Source organism: Lissotriton vulgaris, chromosome 6 (assembly GCF_964263255.1).
Source record: "Lissotriton vulgaris chromosome 6, aLisVul1.2, whole genome shotgun sequence".
Classification (NCBI taxonomy): Eukaryota; Metazoa; Chordata; class Amphibia; order Caudata; family Salamandridae; genus Lissotriton; species Lissotriton vulgaris.
The window spans coordinates 537,900,838-537,922,239 of NC_141694.1; the positions used below are offsets into that span (position 1 = coordinate 537,900,838).

The 21,402-nt window shown below is 44.1% G+C and overlaps 1 protein-coding gene across 2 annotated transcripts in view; it reads right to left on the bottom strand.

The window, feature by feature from the left end:
* Positions 1–16,023, bottom strand: part of HMGN3 (high mobility group nucleosomal binding domain 3) — a 43,796-nt gene extending 27,773 nt beyond the window's left edge. Inside the window, exons 1-3 of one of the 2 annotated variants that reach the window (XM_086926534.1) lie at positions 15,844–16,023; positions 8,254–8,304; positions 7,385–7,414 (exon numbers count right to left, since the gene is read on the bottom strand). In XM_086926534.1, the coding sequence (XP_086782660.1) occupies positions 7,385–7,414; positions 8,254–8,304; positions 15,844–15,858 (96 nt within the window). In that variant the 5' untranslated portion in view covers positions 15,859–16,023. The remainder of the gene's footprint in view (positions 1–7,384; positions 7,415–8,253; positions 8,305–15,843) is intronic. The other variant, XM_086926535.1, reaches the window with a different exon arrangement.
* Between the last annotated feature and the right edge of the window lie 5,379 nt (positions 16,024–21,402).

Consider the following 21,402-nt stretch of genomic DNA (forward strand, 5'->3'; position numbering starts at 1 on the left):
AATCAGTAGAATAGGAGTATAAATGTTGCGTTGATTGCGGAAATAAGGTGCTGTTTTTGAATTATCGGAGGCACAATTTCGCGGCTTTTAGAATATAAATACTGCCCTATAAACGGAGATATTGCTTTCTCTGATTGCCAGTCCGATGTTATGAGAAGCACTCTCCGGGTCTCGGTAAGTGGCTGCACGGGCATGTGGGCTTTAAGCAATAGTCACGTTATTTTAGGAATTGCATTGTGTTATGATCATAAAGAGGTTGATGTGACGATTGTATCCATGGAGCTGGACGTATTATCCTTTTTTGCGCTGGGTAAATTGTTTTCACGTACTGTAAACGATATAGAATTTGAGGATGGTGCAGTATGTGAGAGTGAGATCGGTCCGAAGTTTGTAGTACAGATGGGTAGATACTGTGGAAGTTTACATATGCTGGAGTTCATAACAAGGCAGGGTTAACTTTGAGAGGATTTGTGTTTTAAAATACATGAAGGGATGAAACCTTATGGAATATATCTACAATTTACAGGATACATAACAGATCATGTGAATTTCTATTTCTCACTTGGACGCCTAATGGAATACTGAGCGGTAAGAATAATTATATTCCTGCATACTATGATACAACAGAATATGTACACTGTGTGGTTAGTGACACTAGGTTATTACTTTTGACAGAGCTGTATATGAATTTGACATAACAAAATCTTCTTCCTGTACTACGGAGTTGTTGGTAATTTTGGATTTGAAGAACTATCCTGATAGGGGAGCAGATTTTGGAACATCAGCATGGGGTTCTTTCACTGAAGGATTTTTGATCTTTACTTTCTTGCTTTCTTTAGATAAAGGTGTTGCACTGTGTACTCTCATTTGCCAGTTGAACTTAGTTGAATCAATCTAGACCCTTTGCAACATAATGAATCTTGAGTAGCGGAGTGTAATGTGATCTTTTATTAGAACTGATTCCCTCACCTATGAGTCACTGTGTGATTATCTTTTGTCACATGGGCGATATGGTGGTGTTTTAATAAATATACATGTATGATACAGCATGGTTTTTAAATCTAATTGTAGCCCTGAAGAAGTCAGATACAGAGGCATTGTTACTGACGAAACGTGTTGGCTTTGGATGATTTGAAGATTGCCATATATGACTGACAAGAAGATTGTATCTGATTTGAAGAATAAAATCACCATAAAAGAAGATTGACTGGACTTCTTTACACTCGAAGCGAAGTTGCGCTCAGGACATTGTTTCTAATTTTCAGTTTGGACTAGTTTACTGGTTCATATCGGGGGATACAAGTGGCTGTCCCTGTCCTTGGAAGCACACTGACTGTTTATTGTTTTTGATTTGGGGAGTACAAATATTGACTAGTGCGCAAGATAGCTTTACCACTTTTCTTGTTTTTCTTGCCAATATGTGGTCACCTCCGCAGGTAAGATCAAGGCGGTGACGTGTCTATATTGGAGGCCGACTCAGGGCTTGAGGACTCCTCTAGAGGAACTGCGTGTTAAGTGGGAAACTGATCTGGGAACACCTACAGAGGATAAACCCTGGGAATTGCTAATGGAACAGGCCTGGAAGTGTTCCCGAAACACGAGATTTCAACGTATCCAATTCTAGGTGTTTCATCGGGCGCATCTTACGCCTCACAAGATTAAGGAGTTATTTGGCTCCCACGCTACCTGCCCACGATGCAGACTGGAAGGTGCAGCATTCATGCACATGTTCTGGGATTGTCCATTGCTTCAGGGATACTGGGGAGAGATACTGGCCAAATCGACAGAGGTGACGGAGAGGGACTTGCAGTATACTCCAGGGGTGTGCCTGTTACACTGTTTTCCCCCCACATTTTCCGCAACAAACCACCAGTAGGTTCCTGGACCTGGGATTTGTTCTAGCCAAGCGTGAAATCACTAGCCATTGGAAGGCGGTCACGGCCCCCAGTGTTGCACGCTGGCTGACTTTAAAGTGGGCGGACTGCGAGGGGACACTCCGGCTCAACTAGCTCGGAGGACTGACAATGACAAAATTGTGAGACTCGGCGAGAACCTGGGTGGCGAGGGCAGATCTGCTCAAAAACCCGACTGACAATGAGGATTGATCTCTCAGGCTAGGAGTGCCCTCTTTACTACAGGTGGGGAGGGGGGGGGTTGAGGGGGGGGGCGCGCGATGTTCTGTGTTCTCTGCTCTGAAGCAAAGAGGCGGACAGTGCTTGCACGAGCAAGGAGCAAGGAGCAACATGATTCAGCCCTGTAGGACTGTGAATCAGGTCAACGGGGATATGCCTCTTGCCATATGAAAGGCCTCACTCCTTATGTGGAACAGACTGACTGACTAAACAAGTTTAGCGAGGAAAAGTCATGATATGGACACAACTATCGGACAAGTGTTGCAAGGCCAATGTATTGTGTATGAATATGTATGAGAATCGTTTGAGCATACTATGAAAACGATTTAAAAAAAAAAATAGTTAGGAATTAGCATTTAAAATAACCTTAGAAATGGACTGAAAAAAAACCATAGGTTGCACACGTTATAGTTAGCTGGACATTTCACTCATACAAAACCACTGAAATTCCCCAATTATAGTTCGTTCAGCTAACTAACTCGAGCGCCCGCAATGCACTGCTGATGACGTCACATATTACATCACTCATGACATGGTCAGTGACATCACTCATGACATAAATAACAGGGGAGTGGAGTTTGACAAACAGTAATTTAATTAGAATACGAGCAGCGGACAGACACTAGGGGAGAATTAATAGATGCTAGATTTGAAGGGCAGACTGACGTGATGCTTAGGTGGTGCGCTGATGCAAAATGGTGGTGGTGAATGATGTTTGGTGCGGAGGTGGTGACACTATATGGTGTGGATTGGAGGTACGTTGGTGATTTGAAAAAGTTGTGTGTAATTATGTGTAGTGGATTCGAAATGTGTGGAGTTTAATCGTGAGGCCTGGAACTGTGGTGTTGAGTGAAATTATGCTTAGTGAAATTGTGTTATGGTGTGGAGTGCATTATGTGGATTGGTGGTGCGTGGTATAGAGTGTATTTATGTGGAGTGTATTTATGTTGCATTGAGTAGAGTGCAATTATATGGCAGTGAGTGGTAATATGTAGAGTGGTATTAGAGTAGGTTGCATTGAGTGCAGTGTAATTATATAGCATATAATTATGTGGCACTGTGTGGAGTCCATTTATGTTGCATTGAGTAGAGTGTAATTATGTGGGGAGTAGGGAGCGAGCGGAGGGGGCCTCCCGCAGAAGGGAAGGCAGCAGTGTGTGGAGCTCTGAGAGAAGGAAAGAAAAGAAAGCAATGCGGTTGTCATTCACTTTCTAACACTGGGGGCATAATGAAATCTCTCCTATTAAATCCAGAGGGAAATGTAAAACAGGATTTACTGGTTTCACATGCTGGCTGCTCGGCTAAAACCTATCATTACCATAACCGTCGGGAGAAACGGAGGGGAGACAGCGCACCTCGTGCCATGGATTCGCCCCATGCATGCCCCGCGGGGAGCCAGACGACCTCGCTGCCAGCCCGCAGAGACCCCGACACTCACCCCGGTGCTGCTCTACACATCACCAGTAAGGGTGGGGGTGCTGGAAGCAGCAGCCTGGGGACCGAGGGGTGCATGCATGCTTGAGGCACACACCTGCAGGGAATACAGACAGGTAGCTGGAGCCTGACTTCCTGCCTCGGACAGCGCGCAGACCGGCCCTTGCACAGTGCCCTCTGGCAGGAGGTCCGGCGGGCACCAGCCTCTCCTCAGGGGTGCTGGTTGTCTAAGGGGAGGAGGGATGACGATGAGGCTTCAAGTAGATCAACTGTCGCCCTCTGAGTAGACACCTTACCACTAAACGGTTGCATTGCTGGGACCCCCAAGGGGGAAAATAAAATAAAATAAAACTGACCACACAATGGAGGGGGGCGTCTGGATTCGATTTTACGTCTCTGCACTGACAGTTCAGACCCAGCACATATCTGTCGGGAGACACCTGGTAGGTTGGTCCGATGATTCTCATTTACTGTTTTTCTAAAATATCAATCCAGACCAATGCATGTTTATGCCAGAGTGGACCTGCGGCTCCATGTCAGAGGTCACCCGTTCACAGCGTTAGCAGTTCGAGAGACGCGTGGACGTGTGTGAACTCCAGATTAATTTTTTGAGAAGCGGCACGTCCTCCACGACCATCAGTGCGTGGTGCCTGTCTGCATGCCAGCCAGACTGCTGCTTTGTCTGCAGCCGGTCTCCTCCAGTCTGCCCTCTCCCCGAAGCAGCTGGCTGTGCACAGAGCGTTGCACAGGCTGGCTCTGTCTGGCAACAAACTCCCAGCAGCAGACACTTGTTGCAAGCAGCCCACGCGCCTCCCTTTATTAGGAGGTAGAAATCACGAAATCAGTGCGACTGATGACTGAAGAAGAGATGCCGAATTATCAAGTATTATTGGAGGTATGAAGATGCCCTTGTATGTAGGACACTTTAGCTTTCGTCCAGGAGGGATGCTTTTGGGCACCTAGTTTCTGCAAACCAGCCCGGAAGTGGTGCGCGCACGGGCGAGCTTGTGCCCGCCGCTGGAGAAACCTGTACGACCAGCACTGACTGCCATCGTGCCACCCGTTTCCAATTTACGTGAACGCGATAATTGGAAACCAATGGCATTAATGCTCGCTCCCAAGCAGCCTAGGCCAAGGCCGGACATGCCAATAGCGTGTGGGGGAGGGTGAGGAAAGCACACGCATGCGTGTTGAGTCGAAAAGACCTTACTTAAAGTCTTGCAGAGCAGTGCGTGCGCGCTAGCTCAGGCGAGACCTAAAAAGGGGGGACAGGGGTCCCCAAACATTAAGGGCCTCATTAGGAAGCGTCTAACCCCTTACCGGCATCGTTTGACTTCCGACCACAGAATTATAATACGGCGGTCGGAAGTCAACCCGGCTGGCTACCGACAGACTAAAGGCGCAAGTCGGAAGCCGCAACACAATCCTTTACAAGCGATGTTTCTGCCATTGGGATTATGATGTTGGTTTCCGACAAGCTTTTCAGGTCTGGCTTTCAGACATAAAAAAGGCTACCTGAAAGCGGCTTTGGGGAACCCTAGCAGGGCTCCGATGCCTCCAGTTGGGCACGTATGGTCCTGCAAATCCCGGCACTGACTGGCAGGCACCGTGAGGTGCCTGCCACGAGGCTCAAATATTTACAAGAACTCCCATTTCTCTATGGGAGCTTGTGCTGCGGCCTGTTACCGACTGCTGCACAAGCTCCCATAGGGAAAGGAGAGTTTTCAACCACAGAATGAGTGTCGCATTGTAATAGTGTGTTCGGAACCGCTGATCTACCGGTCGGTTCCCACACCGTAACAGTCGCCCGACATCATAATTAGGGCCTAAATCTCCATGGATTTTTCTATAAACTCCTTTAGGCGGGGCTACAGCAAGAACTGCTGAGCGGAATTACACCAAATTTCGCAGGAAGCTAGATCTTGGTCCGCAGATTATGCTTTTTTTGTGATTTGATGTAAATCTGATCAGTAGTTTGAGAAATTAAGCGTAAAAAATAATGTTATATTTTGGCCATTGAGTTCGCAAGAGTACAGCAAGCCACCCAAAGGAGCTCAAAATTCTAAAATGGAGCTCCATTGGTTGAGAGGCCTGTTTTTTCCCCACGAGCCTTCATGTTCTATGGAAGTGTGATGGTTCCCACAAGAGCTCTGATTTGCTGGCTGTTGGAAAGTTAGAATTTTAACTGCCTGCCATTATTGTTTACTATGAAAATTGGAGGGGTTGTGGAAGTGAAGTAAAAAGCTATATAAGGGGGCAGCAGAAAGGCATCCTGTCCCTCTAGATTTAGAAAGGAGGTGTAAAAGGGATACCTACTTGGATAAAATAAATGTATATTGTTTTTAACAAATTTTTACGACCTTGCAAGACACTTGCAAGACCCAGCTGGAAAACTGCTCAGCCTGCCACAAGTTTCGCGAGCCACACGCGCAACTAACATGGAAAATTACTCGGCCTGCCAGGAGGGGTTTTATGATCCCGCGAGATTGTATGTGTCTGGGGGGTCTGGCATTTAAGTAAAAAAAACACACAAAAAACACAAGTTCAGGTATTGAATATATTTTATAAACTTTGTGAAGTACAAGTGTACTAATGTTGGTAAATGTATTCTACACTATGTTTATAGAGTGAAAAGCTCTTTGGGAAAACAAGTTAGTATCTACTACTAAGAATCTTTCTTCTGTTGGAAACTTTATGTAGAACCAAAAGGGTGTGTGGAACATAATGAATGCTAGTCAACTGTTGCCTTACACAGTTACTCTTTAATGCAAACATTTAAAATATGTTTAATACCTCTACACAGCTATGGTGCATTAGGAGCAAACATGTTTAGTAAACGCTAACACCCATTGGCTGCATAAGCTGAATAAAATTACATAGACGGAATAGCCACTATATAAACTGTAAAATAAACTTGCACACTCATTAGATGATGTCATCAGCGAGGTCATAGAACATGTCTTGAGTGAGGTCATATGTGTGTTCATAAGCAATGCATGTGGGGGGGGGGTGCAAGTTAATTAATGCTACTAACTACAACTGCTGACTTTGTTTAATTCATTGACCCCGTGGAATTCACGTAACTATAGCTTCACATTAACCTTTGTTTTTTTCAGAGCAATATATGTTTATACACAATATTTATGTAACTTTGCGTTAAAAATCCTAGAAATTCACTGGGGGGAAAAAAAAGTCAAGTGTAAAGTAACAGTTCGATAAAATGCGCAGTAACAAGGTCATGTTTTAAACTCAAAAAAAGACAGAAATTCACCAGTTATAGTTAACTCAAATAATTATAACTCGTGCCCTAAGGTAACTTTAACTCGCACCTCTGCCGTGCACAGTTCTCGTCAATTTCATTGCAAATATTTGGCCCCAAGGATGGTCTTGAGGGCCTTTTTTGGTTTGGAGGCGGGCCCTGTGGCACCCTCTCGTTTTATTATCCACTTCAACCCTGGGGTAGGAGGTTGCCAGGGCCTAATTAGGCTCTGGAGAGGGTTGTGTACCCACTCCCTTTCGTTTACCACGGCCCCAGGGGCCTCTCAGAGGCTCGGGAGTGGGAGCCCAGCCCAAAATTATAAAGTTGACATTGTGAGAGAGACTCAAGTCTTCGGGTAAATTAAAGTGATAAATCACACAAGTAGCATTTGATATTTAAAATAAACCACACCATCAACAAGACTCCTTTTAAATTATAATTTGGTGCTCCGAACTCATGACGTTTACTATGAAGTGGATCTGAAGACCCGCTAGATTTCATCAACCCTATGTAGTTTATTGCAGCACCACTATAATAGCAGGACAATGACACCACTTACCGCAGACAATCTTTCAGACCTCCTGGTAGGCTAGGAAAGATAAAAGAAAGTTTAAATAGTTTTAATTAAGGCCATGCTTCACACCATCAAGAATAATCCTTCTGTAAAGACCTCCTTAGAGGCCAAAAAAACATCACATTTATTCATACTCCCTGTTAAGTCTAAGATATGTTCCTCTGTACAGGAAGACATGGTCAACTAGAATGATGCAGTTCATTGTTCTCAACATCCTAGTATTTCCTATCCTGAGGGGCATTATTCTTAAGCCCCTCAAGAACTTACCTCCAAATTACTTCATTTAAAATTAACTTACTATCTCCTGGATGGAGTAGGGTGCGGTGCAATAGCCTAGAAAAGCACTACAGTTCAGACATAATTAAAACCTTTGTAAAAATAAAAAATGCAAACAGATTAGCTCTGTAGAATGGCCAATTGAAAAGATTAGGCCAACAAGTACTTAAACTTTCAACGTCAGCAATTACTAGGATAAACTAAATTCAGGTAAACAACTTTCTGATACTAATTTCTTTCCTCGCCAAGGCAGTGTCACTTGGTGGAACAATGGGCAAAATCATGAAATTAAACTAAAAAGAAAAAAATAAGATCGTTTTAGAGAAACTTGACCACGACATAAAAACCCTGATGCATATTGTGAACAGCCACTGTAAATTCTGAATTTCTCAATCCCCTAGAGGGACAAGACAAAAGTGTTACACACAAACTTAGCTGAACACAATAGAAGGAACTTTATAAGGACTAAAAATATGTATTGCAAACAAGTAAGTCGTCATACATTACCCAAGTAAACCTGCACCTAAACGTTCAATTTCAGATATTCACATAGAGTCTGGAATCCCCAGAATACTTGCCTCTTGCTTCCTGGCTTTTGATGCATCCTTTCCCTCCGCACCCTCTGGAGTCTGTTGGAAAAAAAAAAAGCAGTTTAGCAGTTATCCCAACTGTATTGTCAAAGTCAACAACCCCCACATTACAAACAATTAAGTCCAGCATTTTCCAAGGAGTATATAGTACATGAGCATAACCTTATACAGCTTGCCACAACCTACAACACCACTCTGTGTTTAGTTTATAGTCTTGGGTTGGTCAAGACACCCACTGGAACCTCGAACCTGCCATAACTTCCAAAGAGCCACGATCTTCCCCTGCTTAAAGCAGGCATGCAGATCGGTTTTTTAACGTTCTGGGGCAGAAAGGTTTATTGCAAGAATTGGGTCATTTAAAACTCGATTTGTTTAGTAAGCATTTTTTTTTGTTTTCTTGCGGAGTTGGAGCAGGTTCTGCCTACTACTTGGAATCCTCTTAACCTCTCCATCTAGGACGTCAAAGGAAAAACTTTTTTAGGGTCAGCTATGGGCTGGGCCAGCAGCGTGGTCCCTTCAACTTCCTACCAACTTACTTCCTTCCTCAGACCACATTTCTTCAGTACACCTAACTTCAATTATAGTCCCTCAGCCACATCACCCACAACACTTTCAGGTGTGCAAAATACTTGCTAGGTTGATTCGAATAGGTTGCTCCTGTGTGAAGTCTAAAGAGCTCTAACTCTATTAAAGAAATACTGACAGCTACCAGACAAGGTTAGTGGTTGACTATAAAACACTGAACGGAATTATATAGGCTAGGCATTGGGTCACAGCTCATTAATTTGTAACTAATTTCCTTCTTCCTTTGCAAGTTGTGTTGTTTCATTGGTTTGTGGGCCCACACGCATGAACCGGACCTCAAGCCCTTGATTCTGCAATAGCATGTTTTTTAGAATGTTTGAAGTAGACTCGATTGTTCCAGAAAATGTGCTACAATTCACGCAGACAAGATTGTTCGTGCTACCCACGTGCAACAAGGATCTCTGGGATCAAGTGGTTGAGGCACCCAGTTCCCAAACATACAGCAGGTAGTTTAACACAGCCAGATTGCAAACCAAAACCAGCCAACAAAAATGTTCAAACTAGCCCCATAATGCAGGAGGCTTTAACTAGAATGGGGCCATGGTTGTGTTATGGCAGCACATTGCGGCCGTTAAACCCTCTAACTTGTAATCGACTGGGAAAAACATAGAATGGCATAATTTCTCATTTCAATCATGCTTTTCACCTTTCTGGGTCCATGAAGACAGGGTGTTCACACCTCCAGCGCATTAGCATGTAGCACATAAGTCTTTTTTGGTTTGTCCAAGCCAGATAGGTGTGCAGATGGACTTCAGACTCCAGTAAATCCATCCTGTTATGCAGGTTCTGAGCATAATGGTGCCTCTTCAGACAAAGGCGTGAGCAAAGGGAGTTTGACACTAACTTAGCTCTTGGTCGTCAATACTATAGGCTTCTGAACTCGGCTTGCCAAACATTTCTGTAGTCCTTTCTTCACTAAGCCATCCAGTGGTGGCAATAAGCTTATAAACAAAAAGTTGATTAGTTCGATAGTTGTGGTTAATCTGAGCTGGTGGGGCAACACGGCAAAGTTGTGGTTTACACCAAGTTCCAAATTGGAAATGTTGGCTTTACGTTCACATAGCTGACAGATATTCTTCAGATAAATGTGGGAGAGGAGCTCTTGACTGCATAGAAATGAGGGCTGCATTTGTATTCAACTACATTCTGCAGAATACTGGGGGTGGGGCTAATTAGTTCAGGCTTTAAATACCTGCAGTCCTCCCCCCACCCCACATTTCAAACTGCAAAAAAAAGTAATTAGGTTTTGTGTAAGAAGCGGTCTCTGTATATGGTATTGCCACTAGTTGGTTATACCGTGCAGAGTCCAGGAGTTCCCCAAAAGTGCACCGGGCTCAATGTAAAACCCAAAGTGCTCCATTAGTGAGTGGTAGTGTGGGCGAGCAACCTTAGGCCTAACAGAGGAGTTTAAGACTTTTATGACAATATTTACAAATAATGGACACAACTCAAGAAGGAGATTCAGACAAATTTTAGAAAAATATACTTTGTATTTTATTTTTAAGACCAAGATCTGCCCAATGAGGTAAGTAGGTTTATAAATCAAAATTAGTTTCACTTTGAAATGACACTTCGAAAACATTATCGCGGCTAAACAGGTGAGAAATCACTTCCAATTCTAGTTTTCAGGACCACAGGCCAGCAAGGGGAAGGGTAAGGTGAGTACCAATACTGCACCACCAGCGGCACAGGGGCAGCAGGATGCAGAGGTCAAAATCTGAGTTCGGCCCAATGATTATCAATGGACTGGGGTGCCTGGAACCACACTGTTTGCAAGTAGGTAAATCTGTTACAGGGGCCAAGCTTTAGGGATTAGGACTAGCACTGGGGAACAAAGCAGCACCAGTGGCCGGGTGCCTAGTGTAATTTCAGCATCGGGCACGTATTGCTTCTTAACGGATATTCTTCTTTTGGCAAACAGGCTGTAGGCATTGCACCAGAAGTTGTAGGTAGGAGACCAACGACAGCAGAGGTAAGTAGAGATGTAGGGGCACAGTCAGTTCATCTCACCAAGGTTCAGGGGTGTCTTTCGACAAGAGTCTTCTTAGCTTAGCCTGACACGGTTAGGGGGGAGCCTCTGGATTCACGATGCAGGTGCTGCCGTGGAGATCAGTAAAGGTCAGCCAACGCTGAACACTAGGTCAGGATTGTGACGGAGACTTTACTGCACAGTTGAGACACTCAGACTCTGGTTGTGGGCATCGGATGAAGAGTGGGCAAGGATCGCTGTTCCAGCTGGATCTGGAACCCTTGGACTCTGTTTCTGATAGACAGGTCTGCTGTCCCTGGGGATTTGGAGTCTTTTTCGAAGGCAGCAGTCTTACCAGGGTTTCAGAGGTTGCTGGTTCACATAAGCTGGAGACAGGCCGGAACGGCTGGGGCCAAGGCAGTCCTCATCTTAAGTCTTCTCTGCAAGGATGTCTTACGTGGTTGCAGATCTAGTTTCTAGGCCTGGGGGAGCCACCTAAATACTAAATTTATGGATGTTTCAGGAAGTAGCAGGTGAGTCCAATGGGGGGGAAGACTACACCCTCCATTATGCTACACTCCTGTGGGGCCTTCCCATCTTCAAGATGGCGGGGACTGAAAAATGTACTCCAACTTGCCTCCCTCGCCTTAGGGGTTGAGCTGGAATAGGGAAGCACACATTCTTGTGGAGTTTTCGCACCCAGAGTGGGGGTTTAAACCAATGGGTGCTATCTGCTGCTAGTACACCTCAGAAATTGCATTCCTGGACTTTACAGAGGGCAAATTATACAAGAGTCTACAGGAAGTCGAAAGCGAAATGCGTTGCTAGCTAATGACAGCTATCATCCAAGACCGCTTAGAGACCAGTTTGGTCAGTTCCTGCATCTTCGCAGAAACTGCTCTCTTAAAGAGGATTATTTCTGAGAAGCAAGATAAATTGATATTCAGGGGAATACCCCCCAAAAGAGTGGTCAGGACGACCCTCTTTTATAGGGCAGACCTCACAACCAGTCGACACAGGGATATGTTGGGAGTCTCACGGATTATTGGCCATTGGGCTTCGGTTTCTTTGCATGGGGCTAAGTGTTCTCAGACCCGTAACCTCCCATTACAACTGATGCCTTTACAAGTAATTAAATGACTTTCTTTTGTGTTTATACAGTTTCTGCTAATTTGGGTGTCTACATGCAAGTAGGTTTATTAATTTTGTACTTTCTGGTGATTGGCACTTTGGGCTGTGTCCTGGCTATCAGGTATGCTGATTAATGTGCCCTTTACTACACCTTGGCCCGTATCGAGGTTGTGACACTAGGTATTCATTTATGTTCCCATCACTAAGTGTCCCTCACACTTTTCAGTCCTGATGAGACCTCAGATGCTACAGTGGGTCCGAACTGTGTCAATACCAAACAAACTTAATATCAAATTGTTTGCCTGGAAAGATTGGTGTGAAATGTTACTTAAACCAAAGTGAGGTTGTTTATTTTTTGGTGTTGAAAAACTTTTACTTTATTTTATTGTATTAATGTACATGGTGGTATTTTTGTATTTATTTTTTGGGTTCTGTTTTATGTGGGGCAGTTCATATTGCTTGTTTGGGTGTTTTGATAATACAAATTAGAATAGCATTACAACGGCTTGTTTGTGTTGCATCACCAATTGTGCAAGACTTCAGCGTTAAGTCTTCCCTGACCACCTTCTACCATATTCTGAACTTTGTCCTTTTGTGTATTTAAGTACACAGTTAATTATTCAAAAGGAACTATGTTAAAAAAAAGGAAAATCTCAACATTGACTACCACTGCTACTACAGAGGCTACATAACATTCTTTGTGGGGGGAAGATAAATACCCCTTGTTTATTAATTTCAAAGTAAAAATCAGTACTGGTAAAGCCCTTGCAGGAACAGTCATACCTACCACAAGTTATGTCGCATTTTGCAGGTGGAGGATACGAAGCACCAACGAGGCAACATCACGAAAGCTCAAAGCTAAGTGAAGGCGAGAACTCACGTTTGGAGTACTCCTGCATTCTTCTCAACCCCGGGGCGGCTGGTATGAGCAACTAGGCTGACTCTGGTTAACACAGAACGAGTGTCCAAGAGTGGAGTGGCAGCATATAGTGCAGCCCTGGTGAAACTGCTTAAATTGATATGGCAGTGAAACATGTCGGCACTGGCAATAGGTAATGGTATGCATGAATAGCTACCAGCCTTTTTATATATGCAGCATATAATCATTTCCCTATAAATAAAGTTGGTTAAGGGAACTATATGCTGTGTTTTATGCACTTATTTATGTTGTGTGTTTAACACTAGCAGATGCTTCTGCTTTCCACTGTTTGTCACACGTATTTGGTGGTTTGTTTTGGACACTTTCTTTCTTTCTACTTTCTTTGAGAATCAAGTGACTACCGATGATGAGACAGGGGCTTGTCTGGAAATTACATACCAGTTACCCCGTTGGTGGTGTTTCCGTGAGGTATCACTTGTTTCTCGCACACTTTTTCTAAACAGAATTCGGTCCAACATTGGCGGTGTGGATCTTTGATATTGACCTAGAAGGGTCAGAGTACTTGTTGTTCTGTGTCTGTCAAGGAGGATAGGCCTTTTTTAACTGAAATTTGGGCGGAGTACAGTGAAGTGTCCCCTCATAAATTGTAGGGGACAGGAATAGGTAACAGTACATATAGACTGCTCTATTCTTTTAGTCACTGATATGTTTTGACGTCCGTTGTACAGGGTCTTTTGTTGTAGGCATTTTAAAACCAACCATATTCCACTGTGCGTGTACATCGCGTAAACATTAAAAAAAAAAATATATATATATATATATATATATATATATATATATATATGCCACTTGGCAAAAGGAATGGCTTTGTGCAATATATTACTTGATATGATTTACACAAATACTGCATGTTACTAAAAGAAATTGCAAGCCACACAATGATGATTTGAAACTCCTTAAGAAAATGATGCAAGTCAATTTAAAAAAAAAAGCTGATTATTTGGATTTGCTAGGGATGGAGAGGCAAAACAAGTATCTCTGTGTTTACTAGTGTGGATGGCAATGGCCCCACCTTGTGCATGGTAAAGACACTTCTTGAGTTGGAGAGGGCACGAACAACAAAGAACTCACAGAAGGCAGCCTCACAGTTCCTTAAAAGATTTCAGGGCAATAAAGAATTAAAAGAGGGAAGCTAGCCTGTCATCCGAAGGGTCTCGCCTATATGAAACATTTCTGGTATTTCCCCGAATGCTTCAGGAAAAGGTTGCGCTACCCATGAGGCACATAGAGAAGTAATATCCACCAAGAGGCTCCTCAGAAAAAGTCTGGTTACCACAGCTAGAATACGTTGTAGCAGAGAAGTTGGTGTGTGCTATGTGGCAAGCATTGTGTAAAGACATCTGTCCAGACCCACTTCAAAAGGCAAAGATACGATACTTCCTGGTGGACATCATAGTGTTCTCTATTTCCAGAAGTCATGGTGGTGCCCAGCACTTCCCCTGATCTGACTATCCCCACTTAAACGGTTCCCATCCTTTGGTATCCCTGCTGTAGGCAAATAGGACAATACCTCCCCTCCTTTCTCCAATTCGGTAAAGGAGTTTGAAAGAAAATTGGGATCAATTTAGAATTCGAAAAATAACTTCCTTATGGCCACAGGCCAATCGTATATCGAAACAATTCATGGGCACCCTAAAAAACTGCAAGTAACAAAAATAACTCCCCAGTTTCTGTCTGATGTTGTGAGGTATGCTGCAGGTGTGTGTATGAGTGTGTAGTGGGAATGGGGGGGGGGGGGGGGGGGAGTTCCGGGGAGGCGTAGAGTCATGACGAGAGTCTGAACGGTACGCCGAGTCATAACAGTGCCCGTTGTCTTGTTTTTACGCAGTTTAGGCATAAACTGGTTAGTAGCAGAAAAAAAAAAATTAAAATATTTTTTTATAAAAACTCTACACATCCTGAGAAAGATACTGCTGGTCACCTGCGTGAAACTGTTCACTTTAAAGCGAGGAGGAAACATACGAGGGAACGGGAGTTAGTTGGATTTTGACTGGAACTACGGCAGCCTTGTAACGTCACGTTTACCCACAATGCAGGCGTAGTCAACCGTTCCTGTACTACTGCAAGATATCAGCTGGTGGCGTATGAGCGAACAATGAAGAATTAATGTGGCTGCTTTGGAATCTTACGCCTCCAGTGCAAGGTGTGTATGCCCTTGAAGTAAACACTTTCCAAACGCCTAGGAGTACGCTTGTGATGAGAACACAATTAAGGGTTTTAACATCGTCACTAAAATGTAGAGCATGTCCTGTTATCAGAATAATGGACGACAGCGAGTTCGCCACCCAGTGAGAACCATCCGCTAAGAGCATGGTCGCTTTCCTCCCAGTCGCACACAAGCAACGTGTATGCAAATCTGCACCTACAACCTGAAACCGATGGGCGCCGGGCTCGAGTCAACAATCCACACCGACGCGAAGTACAGCACAGCAGAAAAGAAAGTTATGATAATCAACTAAAGTAATCAAACACAAAATTAATATTAAATGGCTGCGATAGATTAACGTCGAACGATTCTGGTTAGCCACACCCCCACCCACTAAAAAAAAAAACCGTTCCCCATTAAAGAGATTCGAGGGGGCGCACTGACACGTAATGAGTTTCTTTGTTGTGAGGGTGGGGGGAATTGCCCCGCTGTACTTTGGCCAGAACAGAGGTGGTCAAACCCCAGGTGCGTTGAGTTGCGGTCGGGACAGACAGCTACTAACGACTATAGGAGTAGGATAGGAGTAGGCGCAGCCCACACAGACCGCGACATGCACCGGGTGCGTGCCATCAAAGAGCAGCGTACGCAGCATTTCGTTTAAACGGAGGTTTAAGCCCGCTTGATACACCCAACTGGGATGTTCCTTGTGCCATCTCCACGGCTCAGTCAGTCATGCACAGTAAGCTTACGCCTAATACGCCCCCACAACCGTTCTAGGCCAAAGGAGCACTCCGACTGAGGCCTCACCTTCCTCTTCGGCATGATGGTGACAGCTACGACGCTGCTGCGCGAATGGTGCTGATGCTGCTGTGGGCTCCAAGTGAGCGCTGAACTACACAGACTCGGCTCCCCGTTTAACCAGCCGCGCCTCCCATGGACATTTTCTAACCCCCCTGCATGGGTGACGTCACTTATACCGCCCCTTCGGATAATAGCGACGTTGCCCTTCCACGGGGTGGAGAGGGGCGCGCCCGCCAATGGAAAGGGGGCAAGTATAGGGATGGCTTTGGGTTACGGCAGTTGATAAAAGCTTTCGACCAGTGAAAACATAGTGGTTGGGTTCAAATGCTGAGCTGCCCACTACATCAGCCGTTAGCATATTTAAGTACTGATTATTGGAGCCGTTAGTAGAAAGGGGGAGAAGGTGTATAAATCTATATGGCAAACAGAAATTAACAAGTTATAGTTATCTCAAGTAGAACTCCACTGTCATGAAGTGTTTTCATGAATTATGTAATTTCCGATGTTTTAGTGATGTTATCAATAAGGTGTTTTTTTAAAACTTATTTTTATTGGCATATGATGTCAAACATGATCATTAATATCTTAATTTTATTCACATATAGATTAGATACAGAGGGGTTACACCAACGTATAAACAAATAACAAATTCAGGGTGACCATTAACAAAATGATTACTTACCAGTAGGAGTAGTTTTGCAGCTTGAAGAATTTTCTGTATTCACATGCTATGCATTATTCCGCCATCTAGTGGTTGGGTCCAAAATTGTCTGTTTTTAGGTCTCGCAGAGAGACCTATTGCGACCAAACCACAAAGCTGACTTTTTACGATCCGGACTTGTAGAAGTGCACGTGCTCGTGAACGCGCTTCTATCCCCCTGCCTTGCTCTTCAAAGGCTCCCCTTACCATTTGCTTGATTGCCATGACTCGCATTTCTGCCCAGCCATCTGTTCCACAGCCTTACTCAGATTTCTCCTCCCCCTCCCCAGCCAGCTTCCCCCAGGCCGTGTTCCCTCCCACCTTTCCTCCTCTGTCAAACACGCAAACACGTCTCGGCAGGGACACTCACCATCCTGTGACTCTTGGCAAATCATGCAATCTCCCTGTGCCTAGAAATGAATGTGTCCCTCTGTAATACAACTGCCTGGTGCTCATGAAAAGTGCTCTGATATATTCGGGTCGAGCTCTTCCTACCTTTCACTCGCGGAAACACGCACACCAAACTCAAACAGCCCACAGACTCTCTCTCCGCCCCCCCACACTCCCAGTCTCTCTCTCTTCCATTCACGCACGGCAACACGCACACCATAGCTTCTCTCTCATTCATCTGTACGTTCTCCCCCCCCCTCCCAGACTCTCTCCCATTCAGGCACGGCAACACGCACACCATAGCTTCTCTCTCATTCATCTGCACGTTCTCCCACCCCCTTCTACTTTTATGCCCGCTTTTCTCTCAAAACATTTTAATACACAACCAACAGCCTCCAGACTCTTTCGCATTCACGCACACCATCTGCTTTTTCCTTCTACCCTTTCTAAGCTCCAGCGCGCGCCTTTTGCTGAACCCACCCCTTCCTCTGTAGCACGACAACATTCAGACGTGCACTCTTTCCAAGCATACAACTTATTCGGATTTCTCCTCCCCCTCCCCAGCCAGCTTCCCCCAGGCCGTGTTCCCTTCCACCTTTCCTCCTCTGTCAAACACGCAAACACGTCTCGGCAGGGACACTCACCATCCTGTGATTCTTGGCAAATCATGCAATCTCCCTTTGCCTAGAAATGAATGTGTCCCTCTGTAATTGTTGTGTTTTATCTAGGACCCCGATCAATATTGTGACCTCATGCCCCTATACGGCTATAATCAATACATATCCCTATAATGGCATAACGATCAGAGCCATATTTCAGTAACTCGTCTCTGCAGCTCATGACAGTCCATGACACAGCAGAAGCCACTTCCTTAGATTCCTAGATAGCACACTGAGTTCTTTCGACATCTCAAACCCCCCAGCAACCTGGGAAAGCCCCGCTTGCTTTGTTTTGATTAGTAATAGAACTCCTGCAAGCACTGTAAGAACGACCAGTTCTTAGTGACATCTTTATTGACGTCTTATGTCCAAAAACTTACGTCAAACTCGGCACCTTTCAGGTGTAAATATACCAACGTTGCCTTAAGCAAGCACACAGTGGTGGTGAATACTGGAGCAGATCAGCTGTCCCCTTGCAGAGCCCAGCAGATGCGAGAAGCCCACGGACGCTGCCCCTCCTCCTTGACGCGCTGAGAAAGACGCTGTCTTTTCTCCTGCCGAGAAAATCCAGCTCCGGCGTTTCCAGCCTACCCTTGCGGGTGACTGGGATATCAGGTCCTGAGAGGAGATACCAGACCTCCTGCATTCTATTACAGAGGTACAGTGCTGACTAAACCCTTAGAGAGAATTCTTGAAACAAACTCTTGGCAAAACCAACCTAACTTAAACTGTTACTTACTCCCTCCCTTGTATTAGGCTTAGGTCAGGTACACTGGGGTAGGCGTAGTTAGAAACATCAGTTGAGGTCGTTAGCCAATGTCTATATGAATGTATATATTTTATTCATTTTAACTATCTTATGGCTAAGAAACCATATCAATGCTTTTACAGTATTATTTCGTAATACTCCTTTTACTGTACGCACTTTTCATAATTACAAGTTTTGCAATTGTGGCAATTCATTTCTCTTGCATGAGAAGGAAGACTGCTCAATAAATAATATCTTTTATTGAAAACACCCGTCTCTCTATTCTCTGCATCCTGGTGAAAGTAAAACTGCACAACTGACTGAGTGAAATAGCTGTCTATTGTTTCACACGACTCTAGAGATTGACTCTTATTCGGAGGAGCAAAGTTGTCATGTTAATGCGGTTGTCGGAAGCTGAATCCCTTCTTGTCTGAGCCAGGGAAGCTGATCACTTCCTATTCAGTCAATAAAGTTTCCAGTGACCTCTGAGCTAGCTGGCGCAAACCTAAATTAAGTCTAACATAGTCAGTAGAGACCTAGAAGACCGCAGTCCTAAGTCTACACTGCTGTTTATGTTATTCCAATGCGCAGGGCCTATAGGGAAAATAGGAACTACACTACATGGCGCCCAACGTTTGGTAAGGCGATAAAACTAACGCAAGACGTTAGAGTAACTCAGTCGTGCTTTTTCACACAGACCCTTTCCCCCGTAAATACTCCATTAGACGTCTGGAGTGGGTGAAAGGTTAAAATCCGCCGGAACTTAGTAGGAAGAGATTCCTATGTAAAGTTTCTGGTTTAGTCAACGTTGAAGGATACAGTGTTCCAAAATATTGTGCACCTAATCTTTGTTTCCTTGAAACCTGATCTGCAACAAATAACCTCTCTGACAGTAAAATGCCAGATAGTGATGAAGAAAGGGATGCAGCTAGATTAGCAGCCCAACCAAAAGAGGATGACACAAGTCTCCTCCATAATGAACCGGGTGCAATTATCATCCCGGCAAACATAAGAAGAACTATAACGTTAAAACTTATAGAAAACGGACTGACATCACGAGGTGGTACAGTCATTTTCGTGATAGAGGCACACGAATATCGGCAGACAGAGGTATTCTATTCTTGGATAAACTTTCCAGCGGCAAATGCTACAACACACGAGTTTCACTATTACAAAATAGAGGAACCACCGGAAGAGTACGCTCCTTTCGAGGAGATTGAAATCCCATTAAAATACCAAGAGCACCTGCTCTGGTTTAAAGGCGCCCTAAAACATAATGATCACATCACCAGGCTCGGTCCACTAGGTAGACCAGGAGCAACGTGGCCGGTTCTAGCCAGCTACACACCACATCCAGACATTGAAAAAATGTCAAGAGAAGAACTTTTAGCTCAGCTAAAATTATTGATTAAAATACATAGACAGTTAGTCCAATAAGTAATGCGGACTGCAACAGTCCAAACAGCTGTTAATGTTCTACAGCTGACCCCTCATCAGGGGAACACAAATAAAATTACACCACAGAACATACAATCATGTCTTGGAAAAACTCCCACAAAACGGGAACAAATTCCTTTCTGGTTAGCACAGAAAATTACTAAAATAGAGGCAGTATTCCCGAATAGTACCCCTATTGAGAAACACAGAATTCTGACTGTCTTCCAATGGGGGTCGCACCACATGTGGAGGACTGTGACACTTGGGGTACAGTCTTTGCTTCCATTTACAAAAAAACACATGGTGTTCCGTCCATGGCGGTAATACCGGATGTGCTAAAACAAATTCAGAATGAATACGGTCCAGAACCTGCTTTAACTCTTGGTATGAAATTACTAAAAGACTTCAAGCAGGTCTCGGCTATATAACTAGCCAACATAAAAGGAGAAGCAGCATCTGTGGCGATCCGCCAGAAATTGAAAGAAACAGATATAACAGATCAACCAATTGAGCTTGCCAGAATTATAGAAAAATGCTATGAAGAATTAGGTAGAGATAGTTTGGGTGGGAAACCTGTAAAACCCCAACTACTCGAAAATCCTGAAAAATTATTTATTAAAAATAATCTAAACACTCCTAAAAAGAGCTGGGATGGAAATAAACAATCCACTCCCAAAGAAAAAGTTTTCCAGTCCAGAGGAAGGTCTCCTCGACGGAGGGAAAGAACTCAGACTCGAGAACACCAGTCTCCCCAGAGGGAGCACTCTGAGAAAAGATATAACTTTAGAAATAGGGATAACTTGAAAAAGCCTGATAGATATCAAAGTATTGATACACGTCCCTCTCGATCTTTTTCTCAGAAATCGGAAAGAAGAGGACGGTCAGACCCAAGGGAAGAGCACACCAAGTCCAAAGACAAGAAACCTGCTCAAAGTAAAAAATTACAATTCACAAGGAAGAAGGTAGCCAGTATTAGAGTAATCGAACATGCCGAGAATACTGAGGACACAGTTGAAAAACGGAGAGTGGGCACAGACATTGCTAGACAGTGCAGCAGAAATCAGCATAGCTCGCAAGATCCTGATGAGTCATCTGGAGACAGTGGACACGAATGAATACATTCGGATAGAAACTGTAGACACCAGAGTTAGCGAACCTCATAAGATATACGAAATAACACTGCGTATAGAGGGAGATAAGACTAGAAGAATAAGGGGTCTATTTTGGGATAACCTCTCAAAAGGCTATGACATCCTGTTAGCCGAGAAAGATTGGCCCCCAGAGTTTGTCAGGGAGTGCCCTCATGGCGAAGAAATGATTATGCCTGCCTTCTCAAATCACATTCCAATTCACACTAAATATATATATGCAAGGAAATGGGCAGTAGCCCAGGCACCAGCATTATATAAAAATCATGTAGGATGGGATGAGGACTCTCCTCCTCACAAAATCCAGTTAAAAAGTCAACCTACTGCACAAAGGCAGTACCCAATTAAGCAAGAAGCTAAAAAACAGGTCAGGGAGATTTTAGATCAACTTGAATACCAAGGGGTAATTGAAACATGCACCTCTCAAATGAACAATCCTTTGTTTCCTGTCTCCAAACCGGACGATTCGTATCGTCTAGTCTT